This window comes from Suncus etruscus, chromosome 7, assembly GCF_024139225.1.
Source record: "Suncus etruscus isolate mSunEtr1 chromosome 7, mSunEtr1.pri.cur, whole genome shotgun sequence".
Taxonomy (NCBI): domain Eukaryota; kingdom Metazoa; phylum Chordata; class Mammalia; order Eulipotyphla; family Soricidae; genus Suncus; species Suncus etruscus.
The window spans coordinates 57,447,224-57,466,510 of NC_064854.1; the positions used below are offsets into that span (position 1 = coordinate 57,447,224).

General features: G+C 42.5%; 1 protein-coding gene and 1 non-coding gene across 3 annotated transcripts in view; one reads left to right on the forward strand and one right to left on the reverse strand.

Moving 5' to 3' along the window:
- Positions 1 to 19,287, reverse strand: part of RABGAP1L (RAB GTPase activating protein 1 like) — a 369,153-nt gene that overhangs the window by 68,798 nt on the left and 281,068 nt on the right. Inside the window, exons 1-2 of one of the 2 annotated variants that reach the window (XM_049776426.1) lie at positions 11,752 to 12,327; positions 2,031 to 2,159 (exon numbers count right to left, since the gene is read on the reverse strand). In XM_049776426.1, coding sequence (XP_049632383.1) covers positions 2,031 to 2,159; positions 11,752 to 11,919 — 297 coding nt within the window. In that variant the 5' untranslated portion in view covers positions 11,920 to 12,327. Of the gene's footprint in view, positions 1 to 2,030; positions 2,160 to 11,751; positions 12,328 to 19,287 lie in introns of those variants that run through there. The other variant, XM_049776425.1, reaches the window with a different exon arrangement.
- On the forward strand, positions 13,071 to 13,177 carry LOC126015235 (U6 spliceosomal RNA). Its single transcript, XR_007498122.1, has one exon. It is a non-coding gene; the product is annotated as a U6 spliceosomal RNA (small nuclear RNA).

Genomic DNA, 19,287 nt, shown 5'->3' on the forward strand with positions numbered 1-19,287 from the left:
GTTATACTCATATTTTTCTTTTCTCAGTTTCACTTCACATCCAAATGTTAGCAATTAGAATCTTGTACACCTAGATTAGGTGTACATCTAATTGTATACTTACAATTAGAATCAGATAACATGTTTGAATCCTCATCCTTTCAATAATGTATAAATGAGAACAAAGCAAGTCTAAGATTATTAAGAAAAAAAATCTCTCCATATGTGTTCGTGTTCAAATGAATTTTTCCAGCTACACAATGTATTTTCATTCCAGAAAGTCCATTCATGTAATATTTGAGTGGATTTTTTTCATGTTTTATGCCCTGCATTTCTTAGCTCCTGTATTTCTAGTTTGATAACTGTTATTTTCATTCTCTGAAGAACTTTATGGGTAAAACGGGGTGGGAGGAGTCTTCATTTACATTTCATATTATTGTATCACTTTCCTAGTTTCTATTTTCCAATTTCCTAGGTTTGTTGTTTTTTGTTTTGTTTTTGTCCTTGATTTCTTTCCAATGCTCCTGTATTTCCTTAGGAAACATTTAATATTTCACTTTACCCATACCACTTAACTCTTCTATTTGTTTTTTTTTTTTGTTTTTGGGCCACACCCTGTGACGCTCAGGGGTTACTCCTGGCTATGCGCTCAGAAGTTGCTCCTGGCTTCTTGGGGGACCATATGGGACGCCGGGGGATCGAACCGCGGTCCGTCCTAGGCTAGCGCAGGCAAGGCAGGCACCTTACCTCCAGCGCCACCGCCCGGCCCCAACTCTTCTATTTGTAACTTATAAACTTTGTTTTAATTTCCACAACTTTTCCCAGTACATAAAACAACCTCTACACAGCTAGGCAACAGGCAGCTAGCTGAAGCTGTCCTTCAAAAGTCAATAAAGGGCAATCTGGCCGCTGCGATGTATTTTCAAGCTATAGATAAATGTGGTTCATGCTCATCTGGCTCAACTAAGAAACAGTAAGTTGCATAGACCTTAAAAGTTTGCATTTCAGGAGCTAGAGATAGATTGTTCACTGGCTAAGCGGATACTAATTGTTATTCTCCAAAAATATATGGTCCAAGCGGTAGGGCGTTTGCCTTACACGCAGCCCACCTAGGGCAGGCAGCAGTTCGAATTCTGGCATCCCATACGGTCCCCTGAGTCTGCCAGGAGTAACCCCTGAGCATTGCCAGGTGTGACCCAAAAACAAAAACAAAACAACACAACACAACAACAACAAAACAAAAATATATGGTCCAGAAGACCTGGAATCTTTCTTCAGAAAACAAACATATTTAATTGGGGGGGGGGGCATTCCTGGTGATGCACAGGGCTTACTCTTTGGCTCTGCACTCATGAAAACACTCCAGCAGTGCTCAGGAAACCCTATGTGGTGTTGGGGATAGAACCTGGGTTGGCTGCGTGCAAGGCAAATGTTCTTCCCACTGTACTATTGCTCTGGTCCTAACAAATTTATATTTATGTTACAGTTAAGTGATAAGATATATTCTGAGGTATAAGAATTAATTCCAATTAACCAAATTAATGTTAGTTTCAATTTTATTTTTAACTGTGTCTGTTCTCTCCTCGACACCACACATTTCTGAGAATTTCAACTTCATGGGGATCAAAGAATGAGATAAAAATGGTCAGATTAAGATTCAGGCTTTTCAAGTCCCTGAATAAAGGAAAAGTACTGCCTAAATTGCCCTTCCCAACTCTGTCCTAAATAATCTGGAAACAGACGGCAAAAACTAAATACCAAGTCTGCTGCCATGGAAACCACTATTACAGCAGCCCTTCAGAGCCCTGCCCTACCTCGAAGACAAACGTATGTCTTCCTTTTGTTACAACCAGAACCTACTCAGTTTCACCCAGTCCTTCTTACAGGTATAGCTACCAAATGTAAACCCACAGGGAGAGGTGAGTTCACACCCCAAGAATGTGCTCAGAAGCTGAGGGAAGAATTTAAGGGACTTGCCATGTTCTTCTGCATCCAAGGTCCACCTTTATTACATACATCATTACATACATAAATTACATAGTGGCTCTTACCTTAATATTGCAAGCCTGCTCCATCAGTCTTCTCGCATTTTCCTCTGCCCTGTATCTCTTTGGAAGCTGAACTCTGAAGAATTTTAAAGCGCCTTCAAAATCAGCCTGCAGAAGGTCTTCCTTTGAGGTCTGAAAAATAGTAACAGGAGTCACCATGACATTTTAATTTGTTTTTAGAACAAGTGCACTGCGGGGCCCGGAGAGATAGCTCAGCGGCGTTTGCCTTGCAAGCAGCCGATCCAGGACCAAAGGTGGTTGGTTCGAATCCCGGTGTCCCATATGGTCCCCCGTGCCTGCCAGGAGCTATTTCTGAGCAGACAGCCAGGAGTAACCCCTGAGCACCGCCGGGTGTGGCCCAAAAACCAAAAAAAAAAAAAAAAAAGAACAAGTGCACTGCAAAAAAACAACAACAACAACAACAACAACAACTCTGTTTTTCTAAATGCAAGATTCACTTTGTTTCCAAAAAAATTTTAGGAAGATATCTGGACCACTTTACTGTCAGTAGAAATAAGTCACTATCAATCCTATAATCAACACGAGAAACACCTGGCTCACACATTCAGTTTCTGTTACCTGGAGAGTGCAATGGCAGGTGCTGGCAAGGCTAATAAAATTACTAACCAAATTATAACTGTGCATAAAGCAAAAAACCAAGAAAGGAAACCATGTGAATGTTGAAGCTTATTCATGATTTTAGCTCGATGAGCATTTTTGAATATTGTGATCAACGAGCTGAAGACACAGACAATGCGATCACAGCAGCCCAGAGTCATGGAAGCAGCAGCTAGTGGGAAGATGCTTCTCAGACAGCAGCAGCTTGAGTGAAGCCGATGCAGGGTCTGCAGAGTGACCGAGTGAGTGAGCAAGCAATGATGATGACTTTGTCCTTACTAAGCTACTTAAAACAATAACTGAGAAAACAGACTCCTCTAACTAAGATTGGGAAACCAGAGATAATACGGGGTTATGATGCTTGCCCTGCAATGCTGTCAACATGGTTCAGTCCCTGGAACCCGAATATGGACCCCTGAGCACTACTGGGTGTGTCCCACTGTTCCTCAGAACCACTCTCTGCATCTTATAAACACTGGATTACTAAAGTTTTGGGGTTTTTTTTTGGGGGGGGGTCACACCCAGCAGTGCTCAGGGGTTACTCCTATTTCTATGCTCAGAAATTGCTCCTGGCAGGCTCAGGGGACCAATGGGATGCAGGGATTTGAACCAACGTCCTTCTGCATACAAGGCAAATGCCCTACCTCCATGCTATCTTGCCGGCCCCTTGATTACTAAAGTTTTTAACTAATGAATACTGGCTATTAAAATACCCAATATACTGTCTAATTTGTTTACTTCTATATGCCCAGAATCTATAATATAAAGCACAATGTTTGCCAAAGATTATAGTTGTTCACTAAATGGTTCCATGTTATTTTTTAATTACAAACTATTTGCTATAGAAAATACAACAAAGAATAAAATTACTGGGCAAGGAGAAAGTACAAAGGGTAAGACACTAGTCTTGAATACAACTAGCACCCCATATTGTTCCCCCAAGTCCTACCAGGAGTGATACCTAAGTGCCGAGAAATTAGTCAATTCTGAACACTGTGAGGTTTGGTCCTAAATGAAATTACCTATAACCCACTATTCATAGAAACATTTTATTTCCTTTAAGTCTCATTTTGGGGGGGGGGGATTGAGGAGGGAGTTGGGCCATACCCAGTGATGCGCAAGGTGATTCCATATGGTGTGCCAGGGATTAAACCTGAGTTGGTCACATTGCAAGGCAAGTGCAAAATAAAAGACTTAAAGGGCAATAAGTACATCCATGCACAGAAAGGGAAAAGAGACTAATGAAACTGGAGTGATAAGAAAATATATTAGATATTTTAGTAGCCAGTATTCATTAATTTAAAACTTTAATAATCAGGGCTAGAGCAATAGTAAAATGGGTAGGGCATTTACCTTGCATGAAGCAGACCTGGGTTTGATTTCAGGCATCCCATATGGTCCCCCAGCACAATCAGGAGTCATTTCTGACTGTAAAGTCAGGATTAAGTCCTGAGTATCTCCAGTGTGACCCAAATCCACAACTAACACCAACAACATCAAGTTCCAGGGGCGGAGAGGTGGTGCTAGAGGTAAGGCATCTGCCTTGCAAGCGCTAGCCTAGGACAGAAAGCGGATCAATCCCTCAGCATCCCATATGGTCCCCCCAAGCCAGGCATGATTTCTGAGCACATAACCACGAGTAAACCCTGACTGTAAAATGGGTGTGGCCCAAAACAACAACAAAACAACAACAACAACAACAAAAAAAAAGTTCCATAATAAAATATTGAAATCATGGAAGCCAGGAAACACAGAACAGTTCTAGCTTAATGGTAGAGCACCTACTTTGCATGTGTAAGGCCCTGGGTTTGATCCCGAATCACACACAATATATACATGTTGTACACACACACACACACACACACACACACACACACACACACACACACACACACACACACTATTTGTAAATATGCCTTGTCCAATCTCTCTGGGTCCATGAGTCCTACTTTAATTTCTCCTTATAAACATAATAATATCCCTTAGTCTCTGTTCCTTTAAACAAAAACATAAAACTAATTCACATACCAGGTATTTTTTTTTTTTTTTTGGTTTTTGGGCCACACCCATTTGAAGCTCAGGGGTTACTCCTGGCTATGAGCTCAGAAATCGCCCCTGGCTTGGGGAGACCATATGGGACGCCGGGGGATGGAACCGCGGTCCGTCCTACGCTAGCGCTTGCAAGGCGGACACCTTACCTCTAGCGCCACCTTCCCGGCCCCATCGTATTTTTACAAGGGATTCAATTGACCTAGATTTAGATCCACATTAGTTAGAAGAAAATAGAGTGAGGCTAAAAAGGCAGTGGGAAAATAAGGTCTCAATGCATTCACAGTTTTCTTCTGTCCTACATCTTACTTAAACCATGGAGGCAGGATGTGGTAGAGGAAAAGTTTGGCATGGCAGAATACTAGCAATTCATCTTTAGCACACAATCCCAGCGAACAAACAGTGGTGTTGGCCCCAACAGCATTTGCGAACTAAAACATCAACTTGCTGCACTTCAGGGCTACAGGAAAAGTCACATTCCTATCTCCTCCATCACCTGCAGGGCTACTTCTTCCCTTGGAGTACAAGAGCTCTCGGGTCATTGCTGGGGAAACTCAAGTCAGACTGGTCTAGAATCAAAGGGCAATGCGATAAACCATTGCTCCTTACTTCTCAAGGTACCTATTTGCAGTTTAACAAACCTCTAGCAAGCCCATAATAACATACTCCCAAATGATGGGGAGCAGTTACTTCAATTCCTAACACTGCCAAGGCCTGATTTCGAACCCAGCCTATAAATTAATACAAAAGCATAAAGACTAGAGTCCAGAGGAGAAATCATGGACCAAGGATGAGAGTACATGAGAAAGCCTGGGTTTTTTTTTTCCTGACATCACATGCTCCCCTGCCCCTATCCTGGCAGTGACCCTGGGCTCCCAAGCACCACTACATGCAGTCCCTCAGAAATAAAAAAACAATCTCTCCTATGACATCTGCTCTTGAGTAAGGCAGGCATGATTGGTGCCCTGAAATACTGTTTAAAAGAGGGGACTGACTCAGGAAAGCTGCTGCAGGATCCTCTATGTGAGTGAGGCTGGTGACCAGAATCCAGAGAGGCCTGGAAGGTCCTGTCAAATACTAGAGAGGACTTCCAAACCCCACTGCTTGCCTATCACAGGTATGTTCCCCAAACAAGCTGAGGTGTTCTGATAGTCAAGGGGCAGGGAAGCAAAGGCAGGAAATGGATGGAAATTCTCTTACTGCTTCAACCTCCACCTCCAGAAAGGACTCTAATGAGTCAAAAGGATTAAATTCATCCTCATCCCAGCTGTGGCTAACTCCTGCCAAAGTTTCTACTGTCGGGGCCGGGTAGGTGGCGCTGGAGGTAAGGTGTCTGCCTTGCAAGCGCTAGCCAAGGAAGGACCGCGGTTCGATCCCCCGGCGTCCCATATGGTCCCCCCAAGCCAGGGGCGATTTCTGAGCACATAGCCAGGAGTAACCCCTGAGCGTCAAACGGGTGTGGCCCAAAAACCAAAAACAAAAACAAAAACAAAAAGTTTCTACTGTCTTCCTTCTTTAAAGGGGGGGACATCTTTAACTACAAGTGTCAGAGGAAGAAATAATGGGAAAGACATGTTTTTACTTACTCAAAACAATGATCAGAAATGAAAGTTGGGAAATTCTATTGCTCAAGTGTGTTTAGATATTAATATTTTAGTAGCTAAAATGTATCTGCTTTCTCACATACTTAGTGCCATAAAACCAGCAGTCATAGTTGTAAGAATGTGTATTCTTTTCACAGACTGAAATAGAATGAATTTCAATGTGAATGAAAATTTGCCAGGAAGTAAAAGACACATTAACAAAAACCTTCCTTGCCATTGTTCTAGAAGACACACTGAGCTCTACTTTTGATTCTGATTAACTTCCCCTTCCCACCCCTCAATTTCCTATCTTTAAGAAACACTGTAGGACTGGAGAGATAGTGTAGCGAGGAAGGCATTTGCCTTGCAAGTGGCTGACCCAGGTTTGATCCCCAGCATTCCATATGGCCCCCAGAGCATCACCAGGAGTAATTTCTGAGTGCACACCCAGGAGTAATCCCTGAGTATCACTAGGTGTGGTGGTTCCAAAGCAAAACTACAACAATCCAAGAAACAAGAAGCATTGTAATCATTATAAAGCAACTTATATGTTCTGCACATCATGAGCAGGTTATGAACTCTCTTTTTTATAACAACCATTTCTGGAACAACTTTCTGTTTAAAACTGAGAAGTGAATGCTTCCTGCTCTGCAAAGATTTAGATGCCTTCCTGAGAATTTATCAGAAAGTTGTTTGGTAGAGATCACGGATAGCATGCATAAGGGCCATAGTTTGATTCCCAACATTGAATATTTCCTCAAAATACAGCCAAGATGAAGCCCAGGCGCATAAGAGGGTATGAAACCTATAACCTAATGAGATCACGAAAAATATGACATAGAAAGAATCGCAGTCTCTCTTTTATAAGAAATTGCTATTAGGGCCCGGAGAGATAGCACAGCGGCGTTTGCCTTGCAGGCAGCCGATCCAGGACCAAAGGCAGTTGGTTCGAATCCCGGTGTCCCATATGGTCCCCCGTGCCTGCCAGGAGCTATTTCTGAGCAGACAGCCAGGAGTAACCCCTGAGCACTGCTGGGTGTGGCCCAAAAACCAAAAAAAAAAAAAAAAAAAAGAAGTTGCTATTAGCTATTAACAAGTAGAGACAGAAGTAGGAGATAGACACATTCCCCTCTGCTCTTGTATTCCCTGCTTAAAAATGAAGGTCAAAAATTGAAAAAAAAAATTAGAATGCCGTTTGACAGTCTAATAAATTTGATCAAATTTAAACCCTAAAACAGCCATTGAAGGGGCAGCAGGAGCATTTGCCTGGAAATATCTACCATCTGTGGTCCTAGATCAATGGATTCAGTGTGCAGTGCCCAAAAACTATAAACTGAAACCACAGCCAACACTGGCCTTCATAGATAATGACATGACAGCAATTTCCATGTCTTTTAACAAAAGGAAAAAATCTTGAGGGATAAGAAAAATTTCTACCGTGCAAGAGTTTTCTTTCCCCAAATTTCATACTCTCTCAGAGCATGGTTTCTGATAGCTGCCACTGCCGACATCAATTTTTTTTTTTTTTTTTTGGTTTTTGGTTTTTGGTTTTTGGGCCACACCCAGCGGTGCTCAGGGATCACTCCTGGCTGTCTGCTCAGAAATAGCTCCTGGCAGGCACGGGGGACCATATGGGACACCGAGATTCGAACCAACAGCCTTTGGTCCTGGATCGGCTGCTTGCAAGGCAAACGCCGCTGTGCTATCTCTCCGGGCCCCTGCTGACACCATTTAAGGGTGCTTTTCCCACTGAAAAATTCAGTGTCATAGTATCACATTTTTAAGTGAATTTTTTTTTAAAGTGGAGGTGAGTAGAGGTAGAAAGAAACAGTTCTAAGTCTTCTGTGTCAGCTCCAGAAGTTTCCATTCCAAATCTCTCACTATTGAACTATTGGATAACAAAAATCTAGAAGGGTTTAAATTGAATTCTTTTTTTTTTTTTTTTTTGGTTTTTGGTTTTTGGGTCACACCCGGCAGCGCTCAGGGGTTACTCCTGGCTCTATGCTCAGAAATCGCCCCTGGCAGGCAGAGGGGACCATATGGGATGCCAGGATTCAAACCACCGACCTTCTGCATGAAAGGCAAATGCCTTACCTCCATGCTATCTCTCCGGCCCCTAAATTGAATTCTTTTAGGGGATTGTTGGGGGAAATTCTCTTTCACCATCATGATTTTCACCACAAATGGCTTTTCTTCCTTTAGTTATGGTGACTAAGTGCACTTCATTTCTTTTCTTTTCTTTTCTTTCTTTCTTTCTTTCTTTCTTTCTTTCTTTCTTTCTTTCTTTCTTTCTTTCTTTCTTTCTTTCTTTCTTTCTTTCTTTCTTTCTTTCTTTCTCTCTTCTTTCTCTCTTCTTTCTTTCTTTCTTTCTTTCTTTCTTTCTTTCTTTCTTTCTGTCTTTCTTTCTTTCTTTCTTTCTATCTTTCTTTCTTTCTTTCTTTCTTTCTCTCTCTCTCTCTCTTTCTCTCTCTCTTTCTTTCTTTATTTTTGAGGGGGAGCACATCTAGTGCCACTCAGGGGCTGTGCCTGCCTCTGAGCTCAGAAATCGCTGCTAGCAGGCTCAGAGGACCATAAAGAATGCAAGATTTCAAAGCAGGGTTGGTCCCAGGTTAGCACATTTGCCCTACCCACTGTGCTATTGCTCCAGCCCCTAAGAGGATTTCTTTTCAGCTGAGAATCACCAGGAAACATGGACTTCAGACGAGGGAAGACTTGCTGATGGGGTGCCTAGGATACCTGAAATATTCCACATTGATATTTTAATTTGACCAAAGAAACGTGTTTGTTAAGTACATATATGGGATTTATTTCTGGTGATTATTTGCACTGGACTTATTTTGGGGGGGGGGGGCGGGTATTGGGTCTATGCTCAGAAATCACTCCTGGCAGGCTCGGGGGACCATATGGGATGCCAGGATTCGAACCACCGTCCTTCTGCATGCAAGGCAAATGCCCTACTTCCACGCTATCTCTCCGACCCTGCACTGGACTTCTTACAGGGAACTTGTACTTTCCTAAGACTTCCCTTAAAATGCAATTAGCAACAATGCCAAAAGTGCCAGATTTCGGGTGAGAGGCATCTGGCCCAGGGCATCACAAAACAAGGCAGGTGCTGTACCATTAAATACATCCCTTTGACATAGATGATAGTCCCTCTGTGAGTCATAGAATAGTAAATAAAGTTCAGAGTCCACATTCACACCATTAGCTTAGTAAATCTCCATGCACTTGATTATTTTACAGTTTAGATTATTTTATATGGCAAAAATTACAAGCAATTTTAAAGCAAGCAACTGTAGGCAATTAACCCACACATATCAATGTTTAAAATATGAGACTAAAATAGTCCAGCAACACTTCAGCTTCATCACTTGGCTGAATGGCAGGTGATAGGAAGTCTACACCATCGCACATGCAGGATTCCCTAAGGAATGCTCGTGCCGAGTGGCCATCGATTTCACATCGTTAGCCAGTCCAATACACCACCCTGAGTATCTGCACTTGCCCTACTTCATATGCTAAACCTGGAGAAGCAACTCATTGAAAAGCAAACCCCAAATCACAGCCATGTTGGCTCATTGAAGGGCATGTGCTTTCCCCACACAAAGCAGGTTCTATTTCTATAGAGAAGTTTTTTCATCTACAAGTCAGAGCTTTCCAAATGACCCCAAAGGCAGCTCGGCACACACCACCACCTGTAATTTGGGTGAGATTCTGTAGGGTAGAGCCCAGCACTGCTGGAAGGATATACTGGACAAACTGGGAAGACTCCAGCGACAGCCCAGGATGTCTATATCCTTCCCAGGGCGGAAGCTATGAGTTCAAATCACTGAAGAATTTAAACTTGAGTTTCAAGTCATTCCTAACATAGCACCTCTAAATTTGAGTAAAATTGGGAAATGAATATAAAATGGAAAATGAAGACACCATAGAGGAGTTCCCAGAGGAAGCCTGAAGGAACAAAGTTGTGTTTAAGATCATGGAGGTAGGGAATCCTGCTTAAGGAGATCCCCAGCATCCAGGGAAATCCCTGCTTTCTTTTCCTGTAAGTAAAATCTTTGCTGAATTAAAAAAGAAAAATTAAAAAAAATTAAGTGTAAATATAATACAGGGAGATGCTTCTTCATAAAGATGCAAATATAATAGAATTTGCTGAAATGTCTTTTAGTGCTTCTTTATGCCAAAACTCCTGAAATAAAATGCTTTTTAATATTACCTTAAAATGCCTAATAGGATCATGAATCTTCAGTTTTCTCTTTTATTAAGGAAAAAAGATGTGCTTCAAGTGTCAACCGATGACCTCATGTGGGCATTAAGACACATGCATTGAACTCTTCACATTTCTTTCTTATATGACAAAGGAGGCACATTTCTCAAAAATACTTCTCCTTTCCTTGTTATTTGTTTACTGGCCATTACATCTAACTTTGTTTTCCAATGATACATAGATTTCCTTCAGGGTAAGAAATCCCTTATGTCCCTGGCTTCCTAATATACCTAAAATAATTATACAGGAAAGTCCACAATTGCTTGCAAATATAAACTTAAAGCCTGATTTAGTTACTGTGCTGATAAATATAAAAAGAACAACCCTGGAAGGTGGGAGAACAGAGTCAAGTCCATTCAAGTAAATATTGGTCTTAAAGACTCACATCTGAGCGAAATATACTGAGGGTATCATCTGAAATGGGATCCAACTCCATTGCAGGAAACAGACAAAGCTTAATTCTTCATGCCCAATTATCAAATAGTGGTAGAGGACTACTGTAGACCAATTATATTATAGGAGAGTTGCTAGGTACACTTCTCAAATCACTAAAAAGAAACCTGGTACCAGTGATTGTGGGTATTTAATTTTAACCCTTGGTAGGAAATGGGGGAGGGTGTTTTTTTCTCATTCTAGAAATAAAAAAATAGGCAGCCCGACTTCCCAGATTCACAGCACTGAGTCAACAGCACCCAACAACCCAACACACAGATCAATTATTCAAAGAGACAGATCTCTGATTTTCTACCCAAGAAATTGGGTAGATCTGACAACACCCTGTCAGATCAACAACAAACACTCCACCCAACAAAAATAATAGTCATCAAATTGTTAACCCAGGAAAGAGGCTAGAAAGCAGTTCATATAGGCATCTAGACAGGTAGCTGTGTCTGCTGAACAATTTAACCCTCTGGAGACACAAGCATCAGAATGTCAATGTCAAATACTTGGGGGTTCTGCTTCATTACTGCGCCTCACTGGTCCAAAAAGCTTCCATTTATTTCGGCTGCTAGAGAGACATGGCCGCTAATTGGCCAGGGCTCTGACAGCAAAGCACACCTCAGGGAGCCAAGTAAGGAGGGGCCAGGTCCAGGCTTGGATGGGGCCCAGCAGGACTGGTAGGGAAAAGGTGAAGGAAACAAGGATCGCCAGCTCACTGAGAGTGGCTGCTCCCCTCCAAATGAAGCACAAGGAAAACGTGTCTCACCGCCAGCAGCCGAGGCACAAATAGCCGATGCCCCATGCCCAGAACTTCCAGTACCCGGCACGCGTACTCATTCACCAGCTTGTTCCTCTCGTCGTGCATATCCTGCGTCTTTTTGACAGGAGGTGGGAGCTTAGCAGCCGGGGCTGGGCAGGGCACCCCTTCTTCCATGAGCAGTAAGTAGGTATCCAGAATGAGGAAGCAGGAGCTCTGAGGCACAATTTAGCAAGTGCAGAGGGAGGGGAGCCAGGCGTGGGTCTCCCCAGGAACAGGCACAAGCCAGTCCAAGATGGGCACTGTCAGCTAATGTCTCCACAGGAAGATCATTGTTTTTTTTTTTTGGGCTAAAGCATCCACTGTGCACAAGCCTCAGAGTCCACTGGAAAAGGAAATCAAACACTGGTCTCAGTAAAAGCCGGCGCGAGGAATCGGAAGCAAGCCAATGTCTCCGAGTGATGCAGGCAAGGAGTTCCTCTACATGTGCAGAAACGGAGAGGTGGTTCGGCTAGCGCTAGAGCATGCTGAGGGCCAGTGTGAGGGTGTGTGCGCACGAGTGCGTGCGTGTGCGTGTGTGTGTGTGTGTGTGTGTGTGTGTGTGTGTGTGTGTGTGTGTGAGAGAGAGAGAGAGAGAGAGAGAGAGAGAGAGAGAGAGAGAGAGAGAGAGAGAGAGAGAGAGAGAGAGAGAGAGAGAGAGAGAGAGCGAGCGAGCGCTGTGGGTCTGTGTGTGATGATGTGGCTGTGTGCGCCAGCAGCAGCAGGAGTCGGGCAGTTGTGGAGCTGCAGGGAGAAAAGGATGAGCTCATTGCAATCCCTGCTTCGTGACAAGCCTTGCTGGTGTCTGGTGCCGACACTGCTACTGCCACTGCTGCCGCCTCTGGCTGGGAATCAGTAATGAAGGGGTAGGGAAGGGAAGTGGGGGAAGAGGTGGTGGAGGTGAATGAGCACGCAGGAGTCTGTCTCAGGGGAGAATGCTGTAATGAGAAGCCAATGATGAACCAGTGGACAGATGCGCTTCCCTCCCAGTCCACCTTCCATCAGTGTTAGCCTCAGTGCTCCTGCTACTGAATTCCAAGCTCGCAGATGGCCGAGGTGTTTTCTCCAATATACGTCATGCTCAGACAGAAGTCAGTCAGCCTGTCTGAGGAAGGGCTGACTTTTATCCACTCTTGCTTTCTAAAAACAAGAACAGAAACCTAAGCTTGCTTTTTATACTGCACAAGGAAAGTGGGTGCCCCAGTCCTGATTAGAATTGCTGGGATTTCTACAAAAGGTGTTTTGGGCAAAATGGTATGGAGGGAGAATGATGAAAAGAGTAAGGACCAGTGCTTGCTTCAGCAGCATATATACTAAAACTGGAATGATACAGAGAAGATTAGCATGGCCCCTGAGCAAGGATGACATGCAAATTTGTGAAACGTTCCATGTTGAAAAAAAAAAAGAATAAGAACCAACCAGCTAAGAAAGGACTCACTGCCAAATCCAAGTGCTTAGAATGCAGAAATTATTTTAGCATTCTGGGAAGGATGGCTACATTTAAAGTATTTTTTTTATAAAGATGCAACATATAAGGCATTAAAAAAACTTACAACATTTGGGGGCCAGAGTGATAGTACAACAGGAAGGGTACTTGCCTTGCATACAGTCAACTGGGTTTGATCCTTGGCATCTTATATGGTCCCTTGTGCCCCATCAGGACTAATTCCTGTGCTCAAACCCAGGAGTAACCCAGGAGCATTGTGGCCAGAAACAAAAACTAACCAAGAAAAAACACACAAAAGCAACCTGCAAAACAAAACCACCACCAAAAAACACTATATTAAAAATAAAGAGTATAGAAAAAATAAAGAATATAGGGGCTGGAGTGATAGTACAGCAGATACCGCATTTGCCTTGCATTTGACCAACACAGACTTGATCCTTAACATCCTTCCCATATGGTCCATCAAGTACTAAAGCCAGGAATAATTCCTGAGCATGAACGGGTGTAGGTCCCAAACCAAAACACACACACACACACACACACACACACACACACACACACACACACACACACACACAGACCAGAGTGATAGTACATTGGGTAGGGCACTTGCTTTATATGTGCATCTGATCTGGTTTAGATGCCTGCGCCTACCAGAAGTGTTCCCTGAGAACAAAACCCTGAGCAACTCCTCCCCAAAATAACCCCCCAAATCAAAGTCTAAAACATGTATATTACTGCTAAAAAGACCGAAAAGCAGATTCTCATGACTTGCCCTTGATCACAAGACTGAGGCAGAGCCAGGAAAGCTAAGAGCCCTGCACATTTCAGTATAGCCACTCACCATTGTTCAAGTGATATGGTCATTTTTTCCTTTTTTTTTTTTTTAACAATAAAATCTTACTAGGAGACAGGATTTCCCATTTTATTCCATATGAGAATGGTTCAAAGTCATTTAGTAAGAACAAATAAGATTTAAGACTGGAGTTCAGAGAGGGCAACCAAAGCCTGCAATGAAAACAGCTACTTCTCAGCACACTTGTCCAACAAAGCACATCTGCCTTCTCATTGTTTTTTGAACTAAGAAGCCTCCTCATTCACCAGAGAGGTAATATTCTAGGCAGCTCAGCCGAGCACTGACAGGAGAGAAGACCTGATGCCACCTCTGTCCATCCATCCAGGCAAGTAGTGTGGAGCTCACACTTGTGTGCAAGGTTTGGCAGAAGGTCTAAATAAATGTGATCTGAGCCCTATTTTCTTATTTTCAACAGAGTAGATTGTGACAATGAGCTATGGGGTCTATATTATTCCTTGAGGGCCTCCAACTAGCCCCACTCTTTTACTTTTTTATGGTATGTGTGTTTTCTTTTTGTTAAAAAAAATAAGGTCCTCAGTGCACTTTGATAAGTTCATGGTGCATCTGCCTTCTTCCTGTGGTCCAGCTCCTGTTTTCTATCAAATTTGCTATCCCTAGCATCTTCATGTTACATGCAATTCTAGGTGTAGTTTAACAGCTGTCACTGTGAAAAATAACAAGTTCGGTGGAGGAGTTATATAGGTCACCCTTTGTATTAGCATTTGAATTTTTATCCACAAAATGAATATGTCAAGATGGGGCCCTTACATTTTCTGTGAATGAATAAGCTAGTGTTCTAGAATGAAGATGGGAATAGATGACACAGCTGTACTATTGCCCTCGGACACCCTATCACTCTGCTCACAGCTTCAAGTGGATTCAGCAGAATTTCAGAGGCAGAAAAATGTCAATGCAGAAGTAATTTTTCCTTCTTTTTCTTTTTTTTTTGGGGGGGTTCACACCTGGCAGCACTCAGGGGCCACCCCTGGCTCCACGCTCAGAAATTGCCCCTGGCAGGCTCGGGGGATCACATGGGATGCTGGGACTCAAACCACGTTCCTTCTGCATGCAAGGCAAGCGCCCCACTGCTATGCTATCTCTCTGGCCCTTTCCTTATTTTTCACTGGAGGCAAGCTGCTTCCTCTCTCCCTTCCCTGTGAGTTCAGCTCTGTTTCATATATAGTATTTGTACAGACTGTCTGCAAGGTGCTAGGAACAAGAAAACAGATCTTCCTGACATCTTTCTTGCCTGCAAGCTCCTTTACTGGCCTCATTCTCTATTCTACCCAGGACTTAACTTGCCATACACATTAGGGTCAGACCCAGTGGTGCTTGGGGCTCTGTATTCAAGGAGCACATCTGGCAGTGCTCAGGGACCCTATGGGGTGCTAAGGAATGAATCAAGATTACTGAATGCAAGGCAAACCCCTCAACCCCTGTCTTATCTCTCAAGTCCATACATTCTTGCTACCTATTCAGCAACTATCAGTGCCATAAACTGCTATGGTGTTAACAGTACTTTATCCAACCTTTTAACCTACTAGCCCGGTTGCATTAAATATTTTGTTATTCTGTTTTCATTTGGGACCATACCCGGCAGTGCTCAGGGCTTACTCCTAGTTCTGTGCTCAGGGATAACTCCTGGCAATGTTCAAGGGACCATATGGGTTGCCAGGGATCCAACCTAGGTTGGCCACATGGCTACCTGCTGCACTATCATTCTAACCCCTAAATATTAACAACCAATTATGTTCATTGTACATAGAAGATATCTGAGTCCAGAAATGTATATGACTTGCTTAAGAGCATATAGCTGATAAATGGTAACCATAATTATAGTTTTTGGATCATTATGTATCTAACATATAAACTTAAAACTGAGTTATTTAAACAATAAGAAACTAAGTCATAAATAAGCTAGATCCTAGAAGCTAATCAAGTTTGTCCAGAGGAAACCACAGAATTTATGTCATGGTTACGAGTATACAGATAACTAATGAGTCCAGGGTTCTAAAAGAAATTTTAGGGGCCAGATAATAAATAGGTTGTGGTCAAGGGTGCATGCTTTTTGGTGCCATCACCTGCGTTCAAACCTCAGCACAAGGTCCCTCAAGAACCACTGGAGACCCTGAGCACTGCAGTGGTGGGTCTAGTGGTTCCCAGAACCTCAGGGGACCCTTTACCACTAAGTCTTCTGACTCACTGGCAGAATATGACTTGGGCTCCTAAAACACTGTTTGAGAGACCCCACCCCCAAAAAAGAATAACTAAAAGTTATCCTTAAAAGCAGCATCTACATCCCAGTGCTCTTATCCATAGCCTTTCTCTTACTCAACAAACCAGTCAGAGACCAGCCCTAGTCTAGAGCCCCTAAATGAAAGATGCTTGTAGTGACAGCCCCTAGTCACCATCAGAGCCACAGGGGAGATTGTGAAATCATTGACAGATGCATGATAAAATATGGGGCTCAAGGAGAGAAAATGGGAAAAATATGACAGCATGAAAAGATGTTATATAGTATGTGTCAATGTTCTTCTCAATTATGTCAGGCAGAATTTAGCAATCAGATATATAATCCTACATTAGGGAACTAGTTTACCCTCCTAGTTATTTTCTTATAGAAGAAGATATAAAGACACTTCCTCTATTCATTAGGAAGTTCCCAGGGCCACTCTATATGCTGGTGCATTTGTATAATAAAACTTAGGAATTATTTATTGAGTTGAATTATTGACTCCTACCAATGAGATTTCTAATCACTGGCTTAAAATATGGTGATGACTTATGGGTCAAAATAATAGTACAGCATGTAGGGCATTTAACTTGCACACGGCTGACCTAGATTAGATCCTCAGCATCCCATTCGGTCCTTCGAGTCGGCCAGGAATGATTTGTAAGCACAGAGCCCTGAATCCCAATGTGTATGCTCCCACCCCCATTAAAAATATGGTGACCTAAAGGACCAAGGGGAGAGTAAAAGAGCCTGTGGAGCCTGTAGTTATTCCCATGACAGTATACTTCAAGGGCGGAGAAACTCTATATCTCTTATAGGCCAAGGGAATTCCCTTTCTAATTTCCCCAATATTTACTGTGCCTATGCAAGAAAAAAAAAGAGAAGCACAAATTAACTTTTTTTCTTTTTGGTTTTGTTGTTGTTGTTGTTTGTTGCTTGTTTTTTTTCCTCGTGGGGGGGTATTTTTTGTGTGTGTGCTTTGTTTTGTTTTTATTTCAGGACTGTGGTTATTGTGTGGTTGTTGTCTTTATTGCTGTAGTGCTTTTCGAGTTTTTTGTTTGATTTTTTTTTATGTTTTTAGTATTCTTTTTATGTTTTTCTTCCTTTTTCCCTTCTCTTAAATTGATATTTATAGACTCTAGAAGGACTCTCATTTTTCGCTTGTTTGATTTCGCTTGTTTTGCCCATTTTATTTTATTTATTTTTTCTTTCCTTCAAACAGAACCACATAATTTGAACCATCCTGTTCCGCCTCACAAACGAGGGGGAAATAATGGAGGTTACTAAGACCAGACAGTCATATGAACATTAAGTAGAAATAAAAAAAAAATGATCAGACTTAAACACCAAATCCAAAGCCAACAATAATAGAATCGACACCCAATCTACATGCTAGACACAGAGGGGATCACTTATACTAGCAACCCAGGTGGTAAAGAAGGGGATATAGGATGCATGCTGGGAACAGGGGTGGAGAGAGGACAACATTGGTGGTGGGAATACCCCTGATTCAATGTCACTATGTACCTAAAAATTTACTGTGAAAGATTTGAATCTACTTTGGTCAAACTAAAAATTAAAAAAAAAAAAAAAGGTGACCTAACTACTTAGCAATGTGAGAAAAGAAATTCTTAAAAATAATGTGCTATGCAGTGGTAGGGTGTTTACTTTGCACGCAGCTGACCCAGGACGAACCTAGGTTCAATACCAGCGTCCCATATGGTCCCCCAAGCCAAAAGCAATTTCTGAGCACATAGCCAGGAGTAACCCCTGAGTGCCAGTGAGTGTGCCCCCCCCCAAAAAAAAAAAAAACTAACAATAAAAAAGAATGTGCTATGGTGAGAATAAGAATAAAAATCTCGACAGCTGCAGTTGCAGACCAGGTAACCATGCCTTCCAAAGCATGCAGGGACTCATCTCATTCCTGAAGTAGGCTGTAGTCAAACAACTGCTCAAACAAATTACTTACAGTTTTGCAGAGCCAGTGCTGTATCTCAGCAACATCTCTGATTTCTCACTTTCCTTAGATCCCAAATCCATTTATCTGTAAGTCCTGCCAGACCTATCTACAAAATTATCTTGAACCTGTCCTCTTTTTCTATCCTCACTGTCAACATCTTGGCCTGCAATACCATTTCCTGCCTGGCCCTACTGGCATAACATCTCCGCTAATTTCCAGGCTTTAGTACTGACCTCTTTTCCATTCTCATTCCACATACAAAATTCTCCAATCAAAAAGATATCCAGATTAAATCGCTTCCTTTAAAAACTTAAAAGGAAAAAAAAATCCAACCCCCCCAATATAAACAAAAATCCCAGTAACTCAAACTGGTTTCCTATTTAATCAAAGGACATTACTATTCTCTTGTTCATGTTTCCATAGATCCAGCCACATCTCTTTCATCTCTCTATATCTTGCTATCTGTTGACTACACTCCAGCCACACTGGCCTCCTTTTCTGTTCTCCCATCTCAGGGCCTTTGCACTTGCTCTTGTCTGAGCTGTACAGGGCTGGCTTCATTAAACTCTAATTCTATTTAGACTAGAGAAACCTTCTCTCAGCATCTTGCTGCAGGCAGTGACAGAATAGATACCTCTGTATATTTATTTATTTATTTATTTATTTAAGCACAGTGGTTACAAAATTGTTCATTGTTGGGTTTCTTCACCAGAACACCATTCCCTTCACCATCACTGATGTCTCCTCTTTCCCTCCCAAACGCTACTCCACCTACACCTTGCTCTAGGAAGGCAAATTTCTTCTCTCTCTCTCTTCTCCTCTCTCCTCTCTTCTTCTCCCTCTCTCCCTCCCCCCCTCTCTCTTTCTCTCTCTCTCGTTTTGGGTTTTGGTCACTCGGCAGCACTCAGGGGTAACTCCTGGCTCTGAGCTCAAAAGTCGCTCCTGGCCTGGCATACTCGGGGTACCATATGGGATGCCATGAATCAAATCGGTGTCCGTCCGGTTGGCCA